The sequence below is a fragment of the Bemisia tabaci genome, chromosome 6, assembly GCF_918797505.1.
Source record: "Bemisia tabaci chromosome 6, PGI_BMITA_v3".
Lineage (NCBI taxonomy): Eukaryota > Metazoa > Arthropoda > Insecta > Hemiptera > Aleyrodidae > Bemisia > Bemisia tabaci.
Window position 1 is genome coordinate 30,565,766 of NC_092798.1, and position 21,336 is coordinate 30,587,101.

At 39.1% G+C, this 21,336-nt stretch overlaps 2 protein-coding genes across 6 annotated transcripts in view; both read right to left on the reverse strand.

The window, feature by feature from the left end:
• Fntb (Farnesyl transferase beta subunit) overlaps nucleotides 1–21,336 on the reverse strand; it is a 167,901-nt gene that overhangs the window by 67,412 nt on the left and 79,153 nt on the right. The gene's annotated exons all lie outside the window — the stretch shown is intronic.
• hth (Meis homeobox homothorax) overlaps nucleotides 1,157–21,336 on the reverse strand; it is a 386,117-nt gene continuing 365,937 nt past the window's right edge. For all 5 annotated transcript variants that reach the window (XM_072301815.1, XM_072301818.1, XM_019061762.2 and 2 more), the window contains 3 exons: nucleotides 13,676–13,734; nucleotides 6,624–6,805; nucleotides 1,157–5,812 (listed from right to left, as the gene is read on the reverse strand). In XM_072301815.1, the coding sequence (XP_072157916.1) occupies nucleotides 6,639–6,805; nucleotides 13,676–13,734 (226 nt within the window). In that variant the 3' untranslated portion in view covers nucleotides 1,157–5,812; nucleotides 6,624–6,638. The remainder of the gene's footprint in view (nucleotides 5,813–6,623; nucleotides 6,806–13,675; nucleotides 13,735–21,336) is intronic.

The window sequence follows — 21,336 nt, forward strand, 5'->3', positions numbered from 1 at the left end:
ACGGATGATTAGAAATAATTTTACTTACAAAACTTAAAAATTGTAAGGCATAATAAATTTTTAAGTTTTGTTTTTGATTAATTCAATGAGAAATTCGCTGTGCGTGAGGATGAGAAAGTGGCTTACTTTAGCCATTGAAAAACATCCTACTTCTTCGGTAAAATATTAAGATAAGCAAATAGTGAAAAACCACTCATTATCGCTTCAGTTCAAAAGCAGTTTATAGGTACTGTTCATGTTTCTTGGTGCGATAATGGAGCTTTTATTCTTACCCAAATTCATTGTACTCCCTACCTAACAATTAGCAGAGTTCAGTAGAAACTTACCAGGTCGTACTTGCGAAAAAATTGAGCTAGAAGTAGTTGCAAATTCATCCAGTTGTAAATTTTCTCTTTTCAAAAATTCTAAGTCGAGAAAAAATATTTTTAACGTGAAGAAATTCGTTAAAATTCGTCATTAACATTGATTTTTATGAAAGAAAAGTTTCAAACTTTGGTGCAACTTGGTGAGTTTCTGTTAAACTCGGTTCATACGTCATAAGTCTACATTATTGTATGTACGTATTTTTTCTATACTCCAGATGAAGATGGATTTAATTTGTTAAAATGCGTCCGATTGCACTAAATGCAAAAATTGCAAAAAAGACTGGATCGCAAAGAAAGTAGGGGGGGGGGGGGGGTTATCTTATAGATTGGTGTTCGTTTGTAAGACTGGAGACTTTAATCCTGTATCTTAAGTCTCAAGCATTATGTTATGGTTCACCATACTATCAGCGCATATCTTTTTTTATACATTCATAGTTCAAAGACTTCGATGGCATTTGAATCTTCCTAGTTAAAGACGACAAAGAGTAAATACAAACTTTTCTAGAATAGTCCATATCCAATAGTATATCAAATAGTTTGTTGAACGAATGTTTTGGATCATTGGTCGAAAGTTTTACCTGATATCGTTACATTTCATACATTTGGACTGCGACTCACATGTGTGTCTTTTTTTTCTTCTTTTTTCCTATCTTCCAAACTTGCGTTTCTTATCACTTGCCTCAAAATTCTTAAATAGGTAGAGGAGGATAAAAAATGGGAATGAATGTATAATTTCAATTGACTCGTGATCAGGAAATGGTTACTTTGGATACATAAAAAACAAAGAGACATTATTAAAAAGTTGAATTTTTTATTTTTAATACGTATACTTCACAGTTTTATTTGAAATAACAAAACTTTTGTAGTAGTTATTTTACATAATGACTGATATTTACCATGATTAACGTACACTATACACAAAAACTTGTTACCTACAACAATTATCGTAATACTTATCGTAATATCTCATAGTATTGATTCTAATTATCTGAAACACGCATTTTAGAAAATATTACAAAATACCTACCACAGAAAACAAATAGTAAACTCAATTTCTTATTCCCCTAGTCAATGTTTCCTTTTTTATGCAAAAAAGAATAAAAAGAATAAATAATAATAAAAACAACAACAAAGAAAGGACAATACAATTATCTATTTAAATTAAATAATTACTATCGGTATATTTACAGACATGAAAATAATTTATTTAATAAAATTATAAATATTATTTCCTCAAAAAGTCTTTTACAAAAGAATACAAAACAAATTATGGACATTTCACGGGGAAACGAGCTGTCAGTTTATTTTACAAAAAAGAGGGTGAGAAACGAAAAAAAAGGTAGGGGCAAAATACACATTATTACAGATATTGGTAGATTTTTTCCCTCGTTCGCAAGCTTATAGATTACTAGTACAAAGGTGACTCCCATTATTTTTTGTCATATTTTACTTTTTCACTTTCCTTAAAATTGTGACAGATTTTATCCATACTGCGTGGATGCTCTCAAACATTTCAAAAATACGAAAACAAAGGGGGAAAAATAATTCCGAATCAAGGATAGAACTTCAGAGAAATCTGCACGACAAAAAGCTTAAACTTAACTAATTCTTTTAGCACTCAGCCATCTGAAATGGAAAAATAATAACCACAAATAATAGGTAGTAATGGATATAAAAAAGACCAGAGGTTGGTCAACTGAATAACTTCATTACATTCTAAACCTACATTATGTTGGTCCTAAGTCTTGCATCAAATCTCAAGTCACGGCAATAATATTACGGCGTGAAAAATACTCGCTATAAATAACGTATGGTCACATAATTTTGACGTCATGAAATTTCAAATTTTTCCTTTTTTTAATATCAAGTTCACAAGTTGTAGCTAGACATTACTCTTAAGTTTTATCTCGAAAACAAAAGGTTAGGAGGAACCAAGAAATTCCCGATTCACTTTCCTCTCTTTCTAAGCACTTCGGTTCCGCTTCACGGATAAAACGAACGAGAAGAATATTAGAAAGAGATACTCTTTGTGAATTTTTGGATTTTGCACGAAATGTGCGGTGTGTAAGTGTATATTCGCAATAATAGAATTGTCACTTGAAGCAGAAGTGTGAGGTAAGATTCAAAGAAGAACATAAGTAGATGATTTCTCCTCTAAAGCTTTATTCCACTCTTCGTCTAATGATCTTCCACTTCCTATTCTATAAGCTTGCTAATAAGTCTTTCTCGAGAGAGGTCACCTTTGAGAGAATTCAAAAGAGACACGTGCTGCAAGTACAATGTATAAGATAAGTATATAAATTGATAATGTCAGAGATCAAATAGACGCAACGTGTACCGGTTGAATTCGAAAACAAAACGGTCTACTCACTCACGGTGTAGATTATACATTTGCATTTTTATTTTCAATTTTCTTTATACATCGTCATTTACAAAAATATACAATCTAATATCACTAAAAAAATCCTAGGGAGGAGATCGTCTTCAATATATTAAACTTTGAAAGAACAGAAATTTAAAGGTATACTCATTTTCATTGATTGGGTATTTCTTACATTATAATATGACTGTCTCCCTTTCCAGTGGACCCTGGTCATTTTCAAATTGCTGGGCTTTGTTCATTCATTTATTTCCTTTCTTTTTGGTCCTTCAACAAATCACTGAAACTCTTGTAGTCTTGAAGATTTTGAGCTCTAAAATAATAAGGTCAAATAATTGTATCATGCATCGTTTGGAGCTATAAGTGGACGGCATCAAATCGAAGTTATCTTTTATAATGCGTTGCAGCGAAGAGGATTTTAATATTTCCAGCTTAAAGGGGATACATCGATTTTTGATTGGTCCTTCAGTTTGAAAGGGACAGCTATCAGTAACTTTAGAGTGATACAAGCCAATTCCGTTAAAAAAAAATTGACCCCTACAAGTGTTATACGTGCATAAAATGTCACACGTAATTCTACGAATTCCTCGATCAGAAATCTATGTTGAAATTGCTCTTGTCCTAACTCCTCAGTTCAATTACTCAATTTTACACTTGTTTATGAAAAATATCGATATAAATTGAGAATTTATGGAAGGCTGCTAGTGATACTATATGTGCTTGCCACGTTTCTATTATAGACATGTTAAATCTATGGGTAAATTTATTTATTTTGCTGTATGTATGACTTCCAATAATGAGTACTTATTACAGGTGTCGACTGGAGACAAAGCAATTGTAAATGAGGTTTTCTATTAACATTCTACGAAATAGAAGAAGGAAATTGTGTAGAGACGAGGCAATTTTCATATTTCGCATTTTTGATGATGCTACTGATTTCCCAAACCGCATGAACCAATCAAAACATTATTTTAACAACTTAAAGTATAAGCAAGGTTACCTCATGTTGCGAGATAAATGTGTAGAATGATTTTTTTTATGGAGCTCCTATAACTGTTTCGAATTGTTAATAGGAAGAATTCAGAATGTTGTCAAGGAAGACTTCAGGCGCAAGTGTCTCCATTCCATCGAAATAGTGACACTACATTCATGATCCCGATATTCCAGGTAACAATTTTGAACAAAAATAAACTGATCACAAATGATTACAAAAGATTTCTTCCATTAAAACCCACATTTTGACACAGCTGACATTGTCTCAGTGAGCTGGCGTCCAGTGTTCTATCAACATAAAAAGTGGCTTCCTACTTATGAAATTTGAAATACATTCAGATTCAACATTTTTTAGTCCGAAAAAGTTCTGTGGCGTACAAAAATAATTATTTAGTCACTCCTGAAACTTAAATAATGATACAATGACTTGATAGACACAAGTGTAAGAAATAAAAAAAGGAGTCCCCATTTTCAATGTACCTTGCAAAAATATACTAGCTGCTTATGTGTAGTATTTGTCAGGCATTCCTACCACAACATCAGTCGTTTTCTTACCCTAAACATAGGACTATGAAAGCCTCATATTTTGAGCTACTGCTATGTAGCTTTTCACTGGAGGTACCGTATACTTTTTATTCGTATCATATTATTTTTTGGCTAAATTAGCTGAAAGAATTCTTAGAAATAATTTTACATATAATTCGTATACATTTGTAAGCTCATTCAATGTTTCTGAGTCTTAAGACAATATCTTGAAAATCATTGGTAGACTAAAATTACAGTGGATGATTCAATTCGCCGAGAATTAACCTCAATAATACCAAAAGAGATTCCACCACACAAAATAGTTCAACAAAATCTAACTGTATTGTAAGATTGTAAATAATGTGAGATAATAGGTTAAGATAACTTTGAAAATAGATTCAAAGGCGTTACATGGTCTGTATGAAAGCCCCCTTCCCTCTAAAGGTAATGTCATAGGAGCTGCTCCAAATACTGTTAACTCACCGGTTAAGGTTAATACCTTGCATTATTTTAAAAATATATGAAAACACACAATAGGGGCGTAATGTATAAAGTTTAACGTGCTTCAGGGCGAATTTAAAAATCAATCGTTAGAATTGTAACATCAAAATTCAATCTAGTATCTTTACTTTGGATGGAATTACATATGTATTAGCATTGTTTAAAGATTTTTTCGGTAAAAAGATTTAAGTTGCAATTGTGTTGCACCAAAATTGAAAAGTATTAGGAGACAAATTAAAGCGTATTGTTTTGACAAAAATATTTTCTTTTTTCTTTTCCAAATAATTGTAACAAAAAGGTTGGAATTGTCAAAAAATTGACCAATATTTGCGTCTTCCAGTATGATTTTTCATCTTAAGTAGATTTTAATCCTTTTTTTATCGTTTATCATATATTTTGCCACCATCAAATGCACAATTATCAGTTACGCCCGCTGGCTTCCAAGAGTCATTTTGCGAAGAGATATATTGATATTATTCATATTTAATTGATAAACTGTTAAAAGGTACAGAAAACATGTTTGTAATTACAACACGGGGGGAAAAACAAGTGATAAAACGTATAGGGCAATAATTGGTACCGTTTCTTACACAGAAGGACTTGAAAAATATAAAAAAGTGAAGAAATCAATCCTATCAGATTTCGAAGTAACACAACCTTTTTTCCAAACCAGCAATAACTGATTCTTAAAATTTTTACACTGAAAATTGCAAAGAAGACGTTACTTTTGATCTACACCACAATTTTGCGGTATGCAGATACCTATTTAAACTAGCAAAAAGAGTGACAGTCACTTATGTGCATGAATGTGAATGTAGGTAGTTGAAAACGTATTCATTTCAAAGTATTGGAACGAACTGAGAGTCGAGATACATGGTACAGGCTTGATCATTACGAGTGATAAAATTAGTCCCATAACGTTGTCAACGCAGCGCGACCGCATTGATTCTTCTTTCTCTTGACAATGGCGTTAAAATGTTAACGTATCACCCATATTAGGAGCACCGTTGTGAGGTATTTCCAAATCGTTGGTTCTTATCAGAATATCCTGCGGACAGAAAAAAACGAAAAAACTAATTAGTAAAGATAAAAAGATAAGAGGGATTCAATTTGAGGTTAGAGTATAAAAACACACAACCATACGCAGTGCGCAAATTTTCTCCGGGTAGCGGAAAGTTCGATCTTTATCAGCAGACTTCAGACTTCACAAGCTAAAACAGTAGTTGTAGAAATTAGGTGGGTGATAACTCCTGACACTTTTCTTTCCGAGTTTGTTCGCTATGGAGCAGTGTGCCGAACACATATTTTAGATCCGACAGAAAGATATAGCTATATAGCTGTACCTGGGCTGGCAAATCAAGCCGCTAGCAACAGGCCGGTAAACTTCGGCAACGTCCTCCAACTTTCAGCATTCAACTACTCCAAAAAGGCTATCATTTGGAAATATTCATGTCTTTTTTTTTGTGACAGGCATTGCAGAAACCGCTTTGAGCTATGGTATGATCATCACTGGAAAAAAAAACACTTTGTACCTAGAGTCCAGACTCTTAAAAACATCGACAAGAAAAAATACTCTTGATTCAATCAGATGTAAGCTTAAAGCAAGAACCAAGCCTCTTAATTTGAGCGGATTTCCTTTTGATTTAAGCTTAAATCTGATTGAATCAAGAGTCCTTTTTCTTGTCAATGTTTTCAAGAGTCTGGACTCTAGATCCAATGTGTTTTTTTTCCAGTGATCTCATTTTTCCTCACTTTCAGCTAAAGTGTCCTGATCATCAAATCGACTACAATTTTAGTGGAGTTACAGTTTGATTTTAAAGGAACGGCGCTACAAGTACGACAATGGTAAATATTCTCACCGAATACGGATTGATCTACAGATGATGACCATAGTATTGAGCCGGGTAGTGGTATTCGCCGTGGAAAGGCGGGTCTCCTGGCGCCCTGTGAGCGGCCATCATTTGGGCGCTTCCGTCCATCATGTAACCCATAGCTGCGTCCGGACTGTACGCTCCGCTTGGGCCTGCATGCGGTGAAAATACTGTAACAGAAATTGAAGTACAAAAAATTAATTAAAAAATCAGTTTTAAATTAGACATGTTCTTTAAATGCACTTACAGCCACGTTCAAACTCCTAAATATAGGCATCAAATTTCATAAAAAAAGAGGTATAGTAATGCAGCATTTAGTACGTTACTTAAAACTTCAACAGTTTCAACAGCTCTTATATCAAGACCAAATAAGATTTGATCACCCTCTTGAGAGCTATCAATTTGGAGTACCTACATCTCACTTTTTCTTGCATTGCATATTATAAAGTTCATTGAGATCTCGGTATGTAGAGCGTACATCGTACAAAATGATGCTTTGATATAATTTTCGAAGAAATAACGTCATATCATATTGTATTACATAAAATCAAAAAAATAAAGCGTAACGCATAACGCGAAGCGTTTTAGGGGGTTGGAGCGCGGAGCGATCAGAGGGCGTGCGGGCGTGCCCCCTAGTTTCATTGAACAATCATCAATGAATCATCGATAGGTGTTTCGCATCTCATCTTTCCGAGCTACATATTAGACTTTCTACTGCGCCGGGTAAAGCTAAATTTAAGAGGGATCACCGTGGATCGCATCTGTAAAGTACCTTCTTCGAACCTACTCTCCAATCATCCGCGGTGCAGGAATTCGGGATTGGCGGAGCCAATAAAAGTTTGGCAGCGGCGTCGATAAACAACTTGAGCGGGGCCAAGAAACGGAAGGGATGAGAGTGGGTGCGGGATCCCGGGACAAGCACGATAAAGAAATCAGACTTAAATCGACAGAAAGGATCAAGGAAATACATTTCCGGACGGGGCGAGCGGGGGTTGCAGGGCGAGCCGGGAGACGGGCGAAAAGGGCCGCCGAGATAAAAACCACACATATAGCTTCACGGCTCATCTGCCGAGCGAATGGCCAGCAAAATAGTTCCGGTTCACCCTTGCAAAATGTCCAAAAAATGAAGGGATTCCCGAGTCCCTCCGCGGTGGGATCCGGACCGAGGGGCAACCGTGCTACGGTTGCCGGTTTCACCACTCGAGAGGGCGCAGCGGGCGCCCCTCTCTTTTCTGCCGTCCAATATTCGAGCTTTAAGCTCCCGTCTAAACGAGGTCTGCTCGCTACATGCTTTATTGCCCCCTTCCTTCCTTCTCGCCCGTTGAATGGAGCTGATCCGTTCTGCTGGCCTTTTCACCCCGCCTGCAAACCTACTGACCGCAGCCCGCGAAACTTCGCCCGCTAGTTATTCTCTCCCTCGAGTTCTACTTCAACTCGCATGATGGAACTTCGTGATAAATGGATGCATCGGGGTATTCTAATTCTTTCCGCGTTTTATTTCGACGGCCATGAGATGTATCCACTTGTAGAATTTTCGTACAGCGGGAAAATCTCCGATTTTGGAATGAAAATTAAATAGAGAATAGCGAAAATCCATACCTTGCGAATGAGACCGTTCTCGCGTATGTTAAAATAAAGTTTCTTGAAGCTTTGGATGAAACTTGGAGAATCGGTGTGAGTAATTGAGTGTAGAGTAAATTAAACGTATTTTGTGAAAAATATTTTCATCAAAATAGGGTTCCCATTACGGATAGAATTTTACACACGCGTGCATAAAATTCGAAAGAATTTTTAAGACAATTTTCTTTGGTTCACTCGATTCTGTTCCGGCCGATTTAATACGGAAGATCCTACGTCGTTTATCTGGTGAAAAGTCAGGGAAAACTTGTTTCGATTCCTTCTTAAGACAACAATTATTAGAATTCAGGTAACACATCTAAAAAACTTTCATTGGTTCACTCAATTTCGCTCGGACCAGTTTTGTACGAAAGATTCAACGACGTTTATCTGGTGGAAAAATCGGGGAAAAATTGCTTTGATTCCTTCTTCGGACGATAATATTATTAGAATTCAGGTAAAATACCTGAAAAACTTCAAGAAGCGTTTTTTAATTGATCCTAGACACAACACGGAATTCAAGGATACTCAGACAACAATCAGACCGGGGGATGAATAAATTAATGCGAATAAAACGGACCAAGTGGAGGAGAAAACGGCGACTCCAGGGAGGGATGATGGATAAATAAAAATAAATAAAAATAGAGAAGTAAAAAGTATAAACCTGGTTGACACAACGGAACTTAGGATGGCTTTTAAAATAAATGAAGTTCACTTAGAGTTAAGACTCGGGAACAACGGAGGGGGCGGCGATCGCGAAAGCCGGAGAGAAAAAGCTGATAAATTTGGATTAAAATAAAAGTTGGAAACGGAGAGAGAGCTTTTTTCATTAAGCTCAGTTAGATAACAGAGGTTTCTACTCGGCCAGCGATATAGAGCACAATAAATCACAACCGAGTCTGCTCTGGCGGGGCAACTCGGGGATCCGAACGACAGATAGGGAAGATTAGAAATACCTCGTCCCCCTCTCCCCCTCCGCCCCAGTCTTTTCGTCCCTTTCTGTCCCTCTTCCTCTACAGCTGTTTCCCCGTCTTCGTCCGTTTTCCCGTCTGCGTATCTGTCAGTTGCCCCTTCTTCTGCCTTAGTCTCAATTTTCTTTCAGACTTGGTCAAAAACTGACCAGAAACACCGAGCGGTGTTTTGACAGCGCGCTCGGGATGAATTTCCACGGAATTCATCCACTTGCTAACTTGGAGCTAGGATGCATGAATGAGAAAGGAAGGAAAAAATGTTGTTCCGAGAAGATGAGTCTCTTGAGTGAGACCTAACATTTTCCAGTTAAAACAACGGTGACTGGAAATCAGTTGCAGTAACTCGTCGTCTCTCGTTTCCCTCACGAAAGAACGTAACTCTATTTCAATGTTACCAAATTTTCCCTCGCAAATTGCATACTACCAGAAAACTCTTGAACATTCGTAACTGCAAGTTTCACTGATTTTTCCTCCGATTTCTCGCAAAAATCAAAAAATTTCATAAAATTTGACTGGTAAATTTTATTAAGATAAACCAATTGTTTGAGTCAAATTAGCAACTTTGAAATGAAGTTACGTTCCTTCTTCCAGGAAAGCACAAACTGTCTGGTTGAGGAAACAAGAGGGTACTGTATTGACAGCGGGCTACTTAATTTCTCTAACTTGAATGTTTTGATGACGCATCTTCTGGATTTTATGGGCCTACCAACTAATTCCACGGTTCAAAAATTCGTCCCGCCGATTTGGATTTCGAACTTCCGGGCACGGCTGACGGAATCCCGGCGTCATGAAAGCTCCCCCGCTAGAATAAGCCGTTCACATCTGTAACGTAGAGTGAGTAAAGACCCCCTTCCCCCGCTTTGAGGGGGCATGTTCCCCGGGGGGCTGACTGGGGCTGAAGCGAACCGAAAGACAATCGGCGCCGGTGGATCGGAGAACCGGTTCTGCACGATGTTGATCTTTGACCGGTGACTTCACCTCGTCAATCGGTCCATCCATCGATTGAGAAATGATTCATCAGAATCCACGCTCGGATCCGCGGAATGCGAGTGAAATATCACACGAACCGTTGCCAAGCGAACTTTCGGAGCTCTAATAGAAAAGACGAACCCAAATGAAAGCTCCACTCCCTTAAAAATTAGTGAAAATAAAACCAGTTTGAAATTTGGTGATGATCGAAACTAAATCTAAACTAAAAGTGTAAAAGTATGAGCCGTTTAGAGCAGGGTGAAGTGGAAAATGGTGCGGAAAATAGGCATCGCTGTAGGAGCACAACTTAACAATTACCGGTCCGGCTCAAGCTCGGAGCTTCGACGGATCATCCTGACTGGGTTCAGAGCTTAAAATAAATAACATCATCTCTTTATATGACCAACACTTATACTCACGGTTCATCTATCTCACGACGGACTAACTGTAATTTACGTTGGATTCCCAGGCCAAATCGGCAGGTGGTGGGAAGGAGAGCTTTTCGAACTAAGGAGGAAAATAGCATGGAGCGAAAGGATTTGGATGTACAGTTTGGATGAAGAACGGAATAAGAGGGCAGAAAGAATGCTGAAAGCTCGTTGATGAAAATTATCTGTTTTCTATGTACTGTTACACACAATGGACTGTATTCGATAAAGTTCGATGTATATTTTGGTTTAAAACAATAGAACATATCCTCAAACCAAAATTTTAGGATTTAGGTTAAAAAGCTGTAGAGGAGGAAATTTCTGACAATCTCACTATTCTTTGCCATGTGGGACACGTAAGAATAAAAAGTGTATCACAAAAACCATTTCCTACAGATAACTCGACTGACTTCTGAGGCTATGTTTACGTGTTAAACCAATCGATATCGGTACAATCTGAACAGTAGAACGCTTGTTTGATGTATCGAATACAGTGCGGGGTGAGCGGTGGAAAACTCTTTCGAAGCTGAACCATGTGGCAGTTAGGTGGCGTGCCCCCCAGAGTTAAAACCTTCCTCGTTATCAGACGAAAAGGTTTCGCGAGAGAGATTAAAATAAATTACAGCGATGGGCAAAATTAGACAAAGCAGGGTGGGTTGCCGAATTTACAAGAAGGGGAGCAAGGGAGGCGATAAATCTTCCCGGTAGAAAACCAACTTCTCCAAGGAGCCATCTTTCACCTCGGAGGGTTGAAAGGAACTGATAACGTCACTCCGCGCTTGATAACACTTCCTCAGTTCCACCTTTTTTGCAGTCGAAAGTTATTGCGTGTGTGGCCTTTGTGCTCGAAACGCAAACAAAAATAGAACCGGGAAGTCTTCTTCCTACATCACGTGAGAGGACAGAGGAGGCGAGCATTCTACGATGGGTAGGTGTTTTTTCATCAACAAGAATTTTCAATGCTATTAGTAGAATGTTCCAAAATCTAGAAAAAAAAAATTACTGTCCTTTCCTGTGAGCATTGACTTTGGAAAACATAGATAAACGAATTCAAATAACATTTTTTTGGAGATTCCTGGTTTTCTCAACTATCTTTTTGAGGTACTTCTCCAAGATATTCTGTGGGGGGTTAAGTGAATTTTAATTGGCGTAAAAGAAAGTTGAGGTTTCACGATCTTCACGGATAAAAGAGGTAAGGGTTAAAATTCAACTTTTTCAGGGAGCTTAAGATCGTGGTAATACCCTAATAAATTAGCTAACTAACCACAATATTGCGGTACTACCCCACCTTGAGTAACGTTAGTATCACACTTTATTGGGAATGCCCATATCATCAAACAAAATTAGGCAATACCACAATTTTAAGGAATAACCCTTAATATTTTTTTCCGTGTATCAGCAACACCTGATGGATATGTGCCTTTTTCCCGAATGGCCCTTCAAGTAAAGAAAGGTGATGGTAAAAATCTACGAACTTTTAATACGTTTCTCATAAAATATTTTACGACGACAAAAAACAGATTTTAAAAAAATATGCACACCAAAAGAAAAGAAAACCCGAAGAGGAAAAGAGCTTTGCAAAACGGACGAGAAAGTTTCAAGAGGAAAGAACGAGAAGACGGATTAGGGATGGATATCCGCTCACATTACAAATCAAAGAAGGGATGCGATCGGGATCGGGGTCGGAGAAAGAGACATTATGCAGATTATTTTGACATTGTTTAATGCGTCTATAATGAAATTACCGGGGCGCCCAGCGGCGGCCGGCCGGCTCGGCTTCCGAATAATTTCGCAGTTGTAGAACGCGGTGCCCCCGCGGGGGGTCGAAAAAAAAGAGGCGTTGGGGCTGCTGGGACTGTTTACTGCCTCGTAAACACCCCGTTCTTACGCCGCACCGCGTTTACAATGGGGATTGTATCCGGTGTACTATCTTACATCCCTTACGTTGCCAAATCTTTTAATTTTCTTATACTTATGGGTGAATGACTTTACTACCTGAGGGTGAATTCTTCGATTTGCGACGTTACAAATTTTCCTCCTTCTTTCATATTTTAACGTGCAAAATAATTACATTAATTTCAGTTCTGTAAAATATCTGAGAATTCTCTAATATTAAACCTTACTGGTGATTTTTGAGGAAAATTTAAAGAAAGAATACCCCAGTTCTTTAAAGGAATTTGCATATTTGGATCCAGATTTTGCTTCCTTAAATAGAAGTTCCCATTGGCCAAGGGGAGACACCATCTGGCGATACGTTAAAACTACAGACTGTAATTGAAGCGCTGGGTGAAAAAAGGACATTTCTTGGTTACAGTGTCTCAAAATCACAGCTAACATTTCACCCATTATAATGGAAGCATATAATTTGTTGTAACTTTTATATTCTTTATGATTTTACAGCGTTGTATATGTAAAATTTCAGAGAATTGGCCCTATGGTTTCCTCTCTAAAATAAGAATTAGCACTGAAGGTTCTGAAACATCGCAACCAAAAAATACCCTTTCAACACCAAACGCCTCAATCACCCAAAAACTAGAGGATGAAAGAATTGCTGAAGAAATTAGACGCTTTTAATTAGACTATTAAAAGTTATTGATCACAAAACGTTGGCTCTGTTCCTATGTATATCACACCATCGAAGTATCATGTCCTCAAGACTGGGTCCATGAACTTACTATTCTTGATTAGAGCTCGAGGAAAATCCAGGGATCTGGCATCGAAGGGATCAAGGTAAAGGAGTTTTCAGGGACTGCAGTCTGTGTAACAATCAAATTACCCCCTGCCCGTCCCTCCGCAGCCTCCGTTCCTCCGGCCTAATCCTCATCGCGACTTCAATTATTTTTATCGCTTTTATTGTGCTTTATTGCCAGTTTAAAAGTCGCGCGCGCACATCGGCCCTGTTTAATAAAATAAACAAACCCACTTTAACGGGCCGGCCACCGTGATAACGTAAATTACTTTTAAATTACTGGGCCACAACAGGAGGCAGGGCGGGGGAGGGACGTCGGCAGGGTTTTAATTAAAGTGGTCTTTTGAGGTTAGGAGGGACACTTACCGGCTCGGTTTGACTGGTCAATCATTGGTTGAACGATCCTTCGCCTCGCATTGATGAACCTGAAACAAAAAGACGCACAGCTTAGTATATATAGTTCATGTATATTATAGTTATATAAGTATATTATAGTATATTATAGTATACTTACTTAGTGTACTTAGTATATTATCGTTCATGTCATGGCTTAAAGGTTATCACAAAGTCATATAAGAGCAATACTATACGTGAATGAATCGGGAATAAGGATGAAACTGTCTGTCATGATTGTTCTTTAAAGTCTACTACTTTTGACATTTTAAAGTATACAACACATTTCATAATAAATTCTATCAAAGAGTAGGAGTATTTGATTACGCAATTTCTGTCAAATCTGTGGGCATTGTGATAACCAATTCACAGCATGGTGACGATATCAATGACAATGGTGCGCATCCACATTGTAACGTTTCAAAAACTCCGTTTTATATTTTGTAACTTCAAAAACGTTCATGCATTTACATGATCGTGGAAATATAAGAAAAGAACTGTCGATTGATTTTTTGTAAAAAAAAATTGAATAAAACATAAATGGAGATTTCAAACGTCACAATATAGACAGATATATTATACTTGGTTCTTTTAGCGTGTTTTTCTTGATTAAACACATGGAATACACTAAATTTTCATCGAGTAAAATTGTTTTAAAAGACAAAATTATTGCTTTCGGCCGATTGGGTATCAAAGCATCTTCTGAAGCCAACAGAAAGGGCGTTGGAAACGTGCCACATGCAATGTTTTTAGTGACACGCGTCAACGCCTACACAGAATGCGAATACAACTATTTCAACGCGTGGGGTATGTTTTTGCCTAGCCGGTTAATTGAAGGCGAACTTCGCTCGGGATCACCGATCTCCAACGTGTAAGCAGAAACTGGCGTCTGATCGAAGAGGTCAGCCAATATTGCTCCGTCGGAGGGAAGAGGATTAGGACACGGGGAACGAAACCCAAAAACCGCAGATCGGAGACACAATGAAAGCTCCGAAAAAGGGCCGCCGCGCCCGACGGGGCAGTTAAAAGTGGCGAGGGCCGGAATCCAATCCTCGTTATACGGCCCGGGAGCCGGGGCCGGGGCGGGGGCGGGGGAGGTTAATCAAAAAGAGTATTGTAATAGGGCAGTATATACCTTGCTCACGTTCGGGCTCGAGAGATGAAAAAGGCACCGAAGCCCCAGATTACTCTCGCAATTGTCCCTTCAAATATGATCGCGGGGTTGCCGGACATTTCCGCCTTCCCGAAACCGATGACGTCAGAAGAAATGACACTCAAAAATGTAAACAAAATGCAAAGAATTTGCACGAAAAAATATTATTGCTATTAACGTGCGCGGAAAACAATGATAAATTGTATCGTAAAACGTGAAATTGCTGGTTTAACAATTTTGCAGTTAAAAAAAAGTATCCGACTTATTTCAATGTAGATTTTACGGTAAAAAATGTTAATTTCAGCACCTCTGTGGTTGAAATAGCTTTCCACTATTGTATTATGTACGTTTGAAACGTGCCGGACGTATTTTTAAACAATTCGTTTGTTAAATCAGCAATCCATGTTTTCCGCGTGGTTGAATAGCTTTTTTCACAGTATTTTCACGGTCGATAGGTAAAATTGGAGGATAAAACGGCTAAAAGTGAAACAATTTTCAGCTGTGTAACGTCACCGAACGGAATTTCTCATTTTAAAACATGGATTTTAGAAAATTAGATCGTCCTGTAATAAATCAACCATGAATTGTTCAATTTAGAAACCAAGGGTATCCCAGAGCTCAATTTGATCAGCAGTTTCCATTTATAAATGGAATTCATCAAAATCTAGACATTTGCAAATACTTCATTCATTTAAGGCACAACTATGACGTCAAAGCTACTGGCTGACTGGCACCCTATGTTCTCATTAAGTTGCAAATCTAGCGTGCATCATAATTCGAATTTGGAATCCTCACGGAGTTCTACTCGTACGTTGACATTTTATCTCCAAGTGTCTATTTATTTTTCGGATCTGTTGAATTTGACAACGGTGGTCTCATCGTATTCACACCTACGCCACCGAATTGGGTGGCCGAGTGCGTGGATAAAACCTCTAAATTAGAGTTTGTATCTTTTGATCGGCAACCGCGTCGTTATTAAAAATTATGGCCACGACCCCCTCCGATATGATCCCCAAATTGGATTGCCTTTGCACCATCTTGGCATTGCATACTTTACACAAAGCCTCCCCGTAAAGACCATCGTTCAGAAAGGCCGAATCCACAAAAATCGGTTTTGTGCGGGTTAGGTGATGTGATACATTGATTACATTGCCCTTGTCACAAAAATGAGAAGAAAATCTAGGATGGTACAGGGTGCACAGAATTAAGACAGTAAGGCAGTGTGATATTAGACTTGTCTCGGACCGAGTTACTGTTTTCGTTTCTTAAAACTGCATCGAATCGATCTAATGTTCATTAAAATCCTGACTTCACATTGGTCATTATCATTAGTCTATCTCACTGCTTGTTTCTTTTTTTTTTTACAAAATATGTTATATAATAAAAAGAGTAAAGTCAAATTGATTTTATACTGACATATATTTTGGGTCTTTCGTTAAACAATCTGGTATCATTCCGACTCAATTTTGCGTTAAAAATAAAATATGAATTGAATTGAATAGTTAAATAGACTCAATTTGATTCGAAAGTCTAACTCTGAAATTTTGGAGGGCGCAAACTACCCCAAAAATAATCCCTTTCGAAAATTTGTCGTCCGCTTTGGAACGTAAGCAGACCGGGCTTTGGTAAGTGACTCCAAAATTTTTCAGAAGAAAGCTGAGAGCGACGAAGCCTCGAATTACTCCCCCTAGCAACAACCGTAAGAGCTGATTACAGGACTCAGCAACGCGTGAATTAATGTATTTTATGTATGCGTGCGCGCGCTGTATGCATGCATGCGCGCTGCGGAGTCAGTTTCATGTTCATGATCGAGGTCTCCATGCATGGCAGCACATGCACCACCGACCCCTTCCGCGCCCTTCCCTCCCTCCCCCGAGCCGGGAAAGGGGTGGGATGTGTTATTCCACCCCCTCGTGTGCGAGCCGAGTGCGCGTGATTAATGTTGTGCAAAGCAAATTGTCTTGAAAACATTATGTCTACGTCTGTAACCCTTTTCGGCTCCGGGCTTCGATTTCGCACCCCTCACACGAAAGGAAAACTCACTGAGTCGCAACTTTTCATCGGCACTAACGAACGCCACTAAAAATTACTGTATACATCCAAGCGGTTTCGTGAGGAAAATACGGAAAATAGAGTGCATTTAAATTAATACAATAAACGTCAACTCAAAAGTAGTAGTGTTAAAGCAACAAGAAATTATTACTAAAAAACAAGTATCACAATCCCAACTATATTCTTGGCTGATTTTGGCGCCAGATGTAAGATTAATTGCACCAGTTAGGGGCATGGTTGATCCAACCACACTTTCGGCAAGCTCGTATCTTTGACTAGTAAAACTACTCATATTATACAGCGCCAAAATCAGCCGAGAGTATAGTTGGGATTGTGATACTTTTTCCGGAATACATTGGCTTGACTCGAAAATATATTGTTTGGGCCCAATTTGTACTAATCAAACCTCAATTTCGGCAATTTTATTCAACGTTGTTGTTAAAAAAAATTGCCGACAAAATTAGTAAAATATGCGGCATTGCATCTTTCTGTGTCTGTTGGGCATATCTAACTGAAAGTTTTACTGATTTATCTTCTAACAGCGAATGCACGCGCGAGAATTAGCAAAACTTTAGGGAGAAATTGTACGGTCATGATTTTTTTGAAAATTTTAATTGTTTGATTCTATTTATAATACCTTGGGATGATGTTACGTTCTATTGTATACGCTGGAAAAAACACACATTGGATCTAGAGTCCAGACTCTTGAAACATTGACCAGAAAAAGGACTCTTGATTCAATCCGATTTAAGCTTAAATCAAAAGGAAATCCGCTCAAATTAAGAGGCTTGGTTCTTGATTTAAGCTTAAATCTGATTGAATCGAGAGTATTTTTTCTTGTCGATGTTTTTAAGAGTCTGTACTCTAAATCCAATGTGTTTTTTTTCCAGTGGATGCTTTCAAGAACACCTTTTCCCCGTTAATTTCCTCCTTATATTGCCCTTGCAGTCGCTGTGGCTTTGCGTGAGCGCACGGCTGACACCAGGTCCTCGGGCGAGTGGTCGTTGTGGCGCGGATGCTGCGAAGTGCACCCGACAAATGCACGGGGAGCCCGGGCGCGGAAGGTGTTAGGGGCGCAGAAGGGCTGCTGGAGTAGGGTGGCAGGAGCGGAGGGGCTTTGTTCTCAGGGAAAATAATGAAGAAAGTAATCTCTAATAATCACATTAGAGGGAAATAAATCCAGAGAGAGGGTCGTCACGTCGCGTCGAGGCGCGCCAAGTGAGAAGTGAGATATTACGAGTTGTAATAAGTAACACCATGTGTTTTAATATGTTTGACCCGCGGGCTGAGTGACACAGCTACCAGCTCCAAAAGAATAACCTTTGGCCCCTCCGTCGTCGCCCGGCGCCGCGCCGCGGCGCCCTGCGTCAGCTGATGTGAATGTTAATCTTAGCATCAGATGTTCCTAATGGCTCTTTTCGCAGTTTTCACGGCTTCCCCGAGGAAGCGCAGCTCCCAGTGCCTAGAACACTCCATGTGCAAGCTTCCGTTTCTTGCGACGCCGAGAGACTCGGCGCTTTCGTCCTGGACAGATTTCCAATGTTTATGCCCCCTGTAAGCCTCCCCGTGGTCCCCTTTTGCTTTCAAATGCACTGGTAAAAAAAAAAAAAAAAAACAAACACATTGGATCTAGAGTCCAGACTCTTAAAAACATCGACAAGAAAAAATACTCTTGATTCAATCAGATTTAAGCTTAAATCAAGAACCAAGCCTCTTAATTTGAGCGGATTTCCTTTTGATTTAAGCTTAAATCTGATTGAATCAAGAGTCATTTTTCTTGTCAATTTTTTCAAGAGTCTGTTCTCTAGATCCAATGTGTTTTTTTCCCAGTGTGGTCCCCTTTTTGCTTTCAAATGCATTCTTTTCTCCGGTGGATATGACTATATTAGGCAGCGTTTAGGAAAAGGGCGTAAACTCTTTCGGGAAAGAAGAGCAAGTCTACTGAAAGTGACTAGGAGAATCTCATATTAATTAGACTACATTCCGCGATATAGAACTATTGCTGCATTATTGCAAGGCGAACTGTGATAATACTTAAAAGAGCATTACTTCGGAACTGGAGCGCTTCAGACACTTTAGAATGGCCAAAAACAAATTCCGTGGTTAAAAGTTGATCTCAAAGCTGAACAAAGAGCGCGAATCGTCCACTGGATAAGCTTCAATCAGACTTTGAGCGGATCAATTAAAAGTGAATGCTGCGGGAGCTTTCCGCGAGAGGCTGGCGAGGAGGAAAGCGGCGTGCCCCTTGAGATTGGAAGTGAATCTTTTGAAGAGCCCTTGACGACCCTGTTGACAAGTGTGAGCGCGATACGTGTCAACCGGTATATTGCTGGTGAGCTCAGCGCAACAGGTCTCTCAAGACGCAAAATGATGCACGTCCCCGTAAAACACACATTTATCGTCACTCAATCCTCCTCTGATGACATTATTGGCTGGAAGGATCCTTCTCAGGGCACCGGGGGCCCAGTCTCTGGAACACTTCATATCCTTATCGACTATTAAAGGGTTCTTGGAACTGTGTCATAATTTTAACTACTTATCAGGGCCGGATTAAGGGGGTGGCCACATGGGCCGCGGCCCATGGCGGCAAAAATTTGCAATTTTTTAAAGTGTAGGTATAAAAAAAAAATCGGATTTATAAAAACAAAATTAAAAACGAGAAACGGCGACAAAATCTCTCATTTCCTGAGAGTATATTAATTTCTAATTTTGTCGTCTCTTGGTGATACAAGAGACAGCACCTTCAATAAGTCGAGTTAAGAGAGAGACTAAACATGCAATTCGGCCTGGAACGGCGCGACTTAGAGAGAAATGATGACGAGGACTTGAAATGAAACGGAGAAGCCCTCGGCGCGGCGATCGGCATGTAACACATATTAGCGCCTACAAGACTGCGCGAATACTTCACGCATTGCATCAAACACAGTGCGGTTAATGCGGTCAGTGTGAAACGGATAGCGCCTACAAGAATGCATGGATACTTCACGCATTGCGGGTCAAAAGTGTGCGATTCTTACATTTTGAGGAGACGCCGAGAAAAGACGTTGAATTTTAAAGGGGATATCATAGAACAAAAAGGTACGGTTACTACCTAAGACAAACTCGTGAAGTCGCTGTGATGTTAACTCATAGTCTGACCTACGGAGCTCCTCTGCAATTACAAAACTCACGCCTTTGACATGTTTTCCTTCTTTACTAACAGTTTTTTTTCCTCTTTTTTTTGTGGCGCAAGCATTTTTTTCAGGTTCTCCCCTCCAAGTTTTTCTCAAGCTCCCGAGAAACGATCAAGTTAATTGAAGGCTGAGCAATTTACGCCCACCGACTAATCGTGAAGGAGGAATTTTCTTCGCCTGCCCTCCGGTTGCATCGCTAAAATTCTGACGCCCGCGTGAAAGCTGAGAGAGGAAACGCTCAGACAAGTGAAAGGAAAAGGGAAAATATTTAAATCGAGGAAATTACAGGATAAAAACAAGATCGGGAGGGATAAAGGGACCGAGGAATTTGAGTTGATTTATTGGTATCTGCGCGGGCCATTGTATGCTCACGAACAAATACCCGACAATGGCAAGGACTCTCCTAATGTTTTCCGGCATGTAATCTAGGGGCTTTCTCAACGCCGAAATCTTTTCGTTCGACAAACATTCGTGGATGGAACGTAAATACCCGGCCCGAACTTTCGCCCTCCCTCCGGAGCTCTCCCGGGTGACGAACTTCGGAGAGCATCAGAATCACTCGCCGGTTCCTCCCTTTGTTTATCACGATGACCCTTCATCGATACGACAACTTTGCTCGGCCGGCAAATAAAACAACAGTCGTCGCCCACTCCCTTGAAGGAATGATAAAATATAGAGAGGTGAAAATGGCGCGCTGCCGAGCTACAGAAAAGCGCCATTTCAACATTTGGACGTTACAATTCGACGATGAAACTCCAAAACAAAAAATCTCGTTTGCGGTGTTTAAACACACATTTTCTTTTTTTACTTTTTTAAAGGAGAGAAAATCAGCACAGAAAGAAAACAGACGAATAAGAAGAAAACCGAGTAGATGATCATTCACTATGCGATCCTTTATGCCTACCCTGAAATTTGAAGGCACCTTTCTTGCCCATCCATTATTCGCAGTGATCGAAATAGGCTGATTTTTCCAGTGAATATTTTTTTTTGCATTTTTTCTCATTTTAAACTAATTTTTAAAATAATAATTGAAAACGTATGATCGAACTTTGTCCTGAATTTCTCTCTCCTTGTTCGTCTACGACGGAGAGACACTGTTCCCCATTACATGAATTAAACGCTTTCGGTTGATTCTCTCGTCTAATCACGTGTAAAATATTATAGGCAAAATTTTTTAAAAGTTAGGTGTATCAAAGTAAAAGGCGCGAGGTAAACCATTTCTTCTTCTTTTTTATACATTTTTTTCTCCCTTTTGT